The following is a 2738-nucleotide window of genomic DNA, read 5'->3' as shown; positions in this document are numbered from 1 at the left end:
ATTTAAAGTTCAGTTCATTTTTGACGTTATACGGTGTTCTGTTCATAAAAAAAAAGTTTGCATAATTTAAATTCATTGTTTTTTGATGACCTTCCATTTATCCGAAATACTCCTGTTCTGATATGTGCCGAATTGCCGAGATTCTACTGTAATTCAATATGATAATTACCGGAAACTACGTAAGTCAACTGACAGAACAACGTATAAAAGATAAGTTTATTTCAATTGTGATGACCGGATCTCGCGATCGTTGTGTTACATCATTTCAATACTTGTTCTGTATATAAATTAGTGTTTACAATGTTCTCACTTAGGAGTGACATGGTTATAGGGGACTACATACACACACTCGTCGAATGACTTCTATGTTCAGAACATGCTTTGATGATATTTGACATTAACTGAACTAGACAAAATGACTCAAAGAAACGGAATCTTCAGTGAGAGGAAAAATGTCTCTCTCTTTTTTTAACAAATGAAATAAACGAAAATATTTTAAAGACAAAAAAATGGATATTAGAAGTCATTCCGTTACGGCGACTTATATGTACCTGAAAACTTTCAACTCAAACATATCAGCTTTTAAAGCTCACCAGAAGTTTGCGAAGATACATCAAGTTATATGAAGTGTAGTCTTTTCGAAATTCTCCCGGCAATCCATCGATGCAAGCGACGTGGAGGTGCTTGAGATTCCCAGCGTACCTGATGAAATACGTCAAATCGCTCAAATTGAGCGTCCCGCGTCTAAGTTCGACGGATGTTATCGGAGAATCCGAGCGGTCGTCCACCAATTGCCTCAGAGCATCGCCATAATAATAGTCGGTATCCTTATTGAGAATTATCTTCAAGGTACGCAAGGTGTGTCTCCACTTGCGGAAAGCCTTGGCGAGGCCATCGCTAGGTACCAGGAGATGTGCGGAGATGATGTCAAGCTCCTCCAGGAATTCAGAAGATAATCTTTCGAGACCGTTTATTGATGTGGCTACTATAACGAGATGGCGCAACTTGGGTGATTTGCCGGCAACCTGGTAGAGTTCTTCGGAGGTCAGATATCCCCAATAATAGTTGAAGTATTCCAGCATCTCGAAACCATTGTCTTGGCCCGAGTCGTCAGTTTCCAAAACGATGTTTTTCAAGAACAATGACCTCAGCCGCGGACAACCATCCTTGAACTTTTTTATGTTGAATTTGCATTCGTAGCTCAACGTAACGCAACGGTTGCTCAGGCTCAACACTTCCAGCAGCGGACAGTTTTCAGCAATGTCTGTCGAATTTATACTCAGTTCGAAACCCCAGACGTCTAATTTCACCAAACGCTGGCATTTGCCGATGATGTCCGCGAACTCGTCTTTCCCGAGGGCAAGACAATCATCTCTCACCTTCAGATTCCGAGTTTCCGACAACCAGCCTTTTTCGGCGAACCCTAACAGATCGTTGATAGAGGTCCTCGTCTCTTCGCATACTTTTACGCGACTCCACACTGCAGGCGTTAACGCTATTTCTCTCCATCTCTTGCAAACGTTCGCAACGTTGTCCATCAACTTCTTATGGTCATTTGACCTCGCGTAATACGAGAATATATCAGAGAGGATTTCATTCGGAAGATTGTCAAAACCCACAGACGCCATTACCGAAAATCAGGCGACGAACACCTACTTGACTGGTAATGATGCTTTTTTAGAACTGCATCATCCGATTCATATTTTCGGAATGGGCAATGCCTTTGTAACGAATTGCTAGAAAATGAACCGCAAAACAATATGAATACGTAGACCATCATCAACATTTGAGTCTTTCTTTCTATCAAACCGAGCACAACTCAGGTCTATCGTCATGGGCAATTTATATACAACCTAGTGAATTGTGCCGGAAGTGTAAGTGTGTGGACTGTGTACCTAACAGTCTGAGTGCGCATAAAATGTTGTGTCTGATTATTCAGTGCTAATGTTTTAATTGCTAATTAACATATTCTATTATTAGTTAAAAGATTTTTTAACTATTGATTTTTTTTAATAATTGTCTGAGAGGTAATTTTAAAGCAAATGACCTAAGTCGAATTGAATCTCGCACCCCTGCGTTAAAGCTACACACATACACTCAGAACACACATTCCGGCATGTTCGTTAGACATTCAGCAGAGGAATGTGTACTAGGTGCATGTACGTGGTGGTGTATTAACAGGAGAGGCTTATACCGGGAATATTATAGCCCAGGGTGGCAAGTTCAAAGGGACGGCAAATTTCACTAATGAGTGGGAGAAGGGCTGTAAAATTTGTACAATCCGCCTCTGTGTGTGTGTGTGTGTGTGCGCGCCCAGACATCTTGAGAATACGTCAGTGAGTGACCAAAAAAAAGTGATCTGGAGAGTTTTCACTCACGTGAGTGAGCATGTGAATGAGCAAAAGAGTTACTTGGAGCGTGAGCAAGCATGTGAATGACCAGAAGAGTGATCTAAAGCGCGTGTAAACGTGAAAATGATCAAATGAGTGCCCCATAAACAGAGAAACCATGTCAATGAGCTACCAAAAGAGTGACCTAGGGCGTGTGCAAGCATATGAGTGACCAAAACAGCGTGAAAGCATGTGGATGACCAAAACAGGGTACAAGAATATGAGTAACCGAAATAGTATGCAAGCATTTGTGTGACCAAATCGTGCAAACATGTGAATGAACTAAAAGAGTAACTTGCAGAGTGTTAAGCGGGCGAGTGACTTAGAGGCACAGTTGTACTTGCAGGG

General features: G+C 41.4%; 1 protein-coding gene across 1 annotated transcript; it reads right to left on the bottom strand.

The window, feature by feature from the left end:
- Window positions 1–575: 575 nt before the first annotated feature.
- LOC149089877 (F-box/LRR-repeat protein 6-like) lies at window positions 576–1628 on the bottom strand. Its single transcript, XM_089234908.1, has one exon. It carries the CDS (start codon window positions 1626–1628, stop codon window positions 576–578), a length of 1053 nt encoding a protein of 350 aa, XP_089091034.1.
- Between the last annotated feature and the right edge of the window lie 1110 nt (window positions 1629–2738).

This window comes from Pholcus phalangioides, unplaced genomic scaffold, assembly GCF_987345545.1.
Source record: "Pholcus phalangioides strain wild (caught in Gottingen) unplaced genomic scaffold, Ppha-v1.0 ptg000001l_1, whole genome shotgun sequence".
Lineage (NCBI taxonomy): Eukaryota > Metazoa > Arthropoda > Arachnida > Araneae > Pholcidae > Pholcus > Pholcus phalangioides.
The sequence above is the reverse complement of the archived record's forward strand: the minus strand, read 5'-3'. Positions and strand labels throughout refer to the sequence as shown.

Coding starts and splice junctions, on each gene's coding strand:
- LOC149089877 (XM_089234908.1), bottom strand. CDS start 1,628: ATGGCGTCTGTGGGTTTTGACAATCTTCCGAATGAAATCCTCTCTGAT.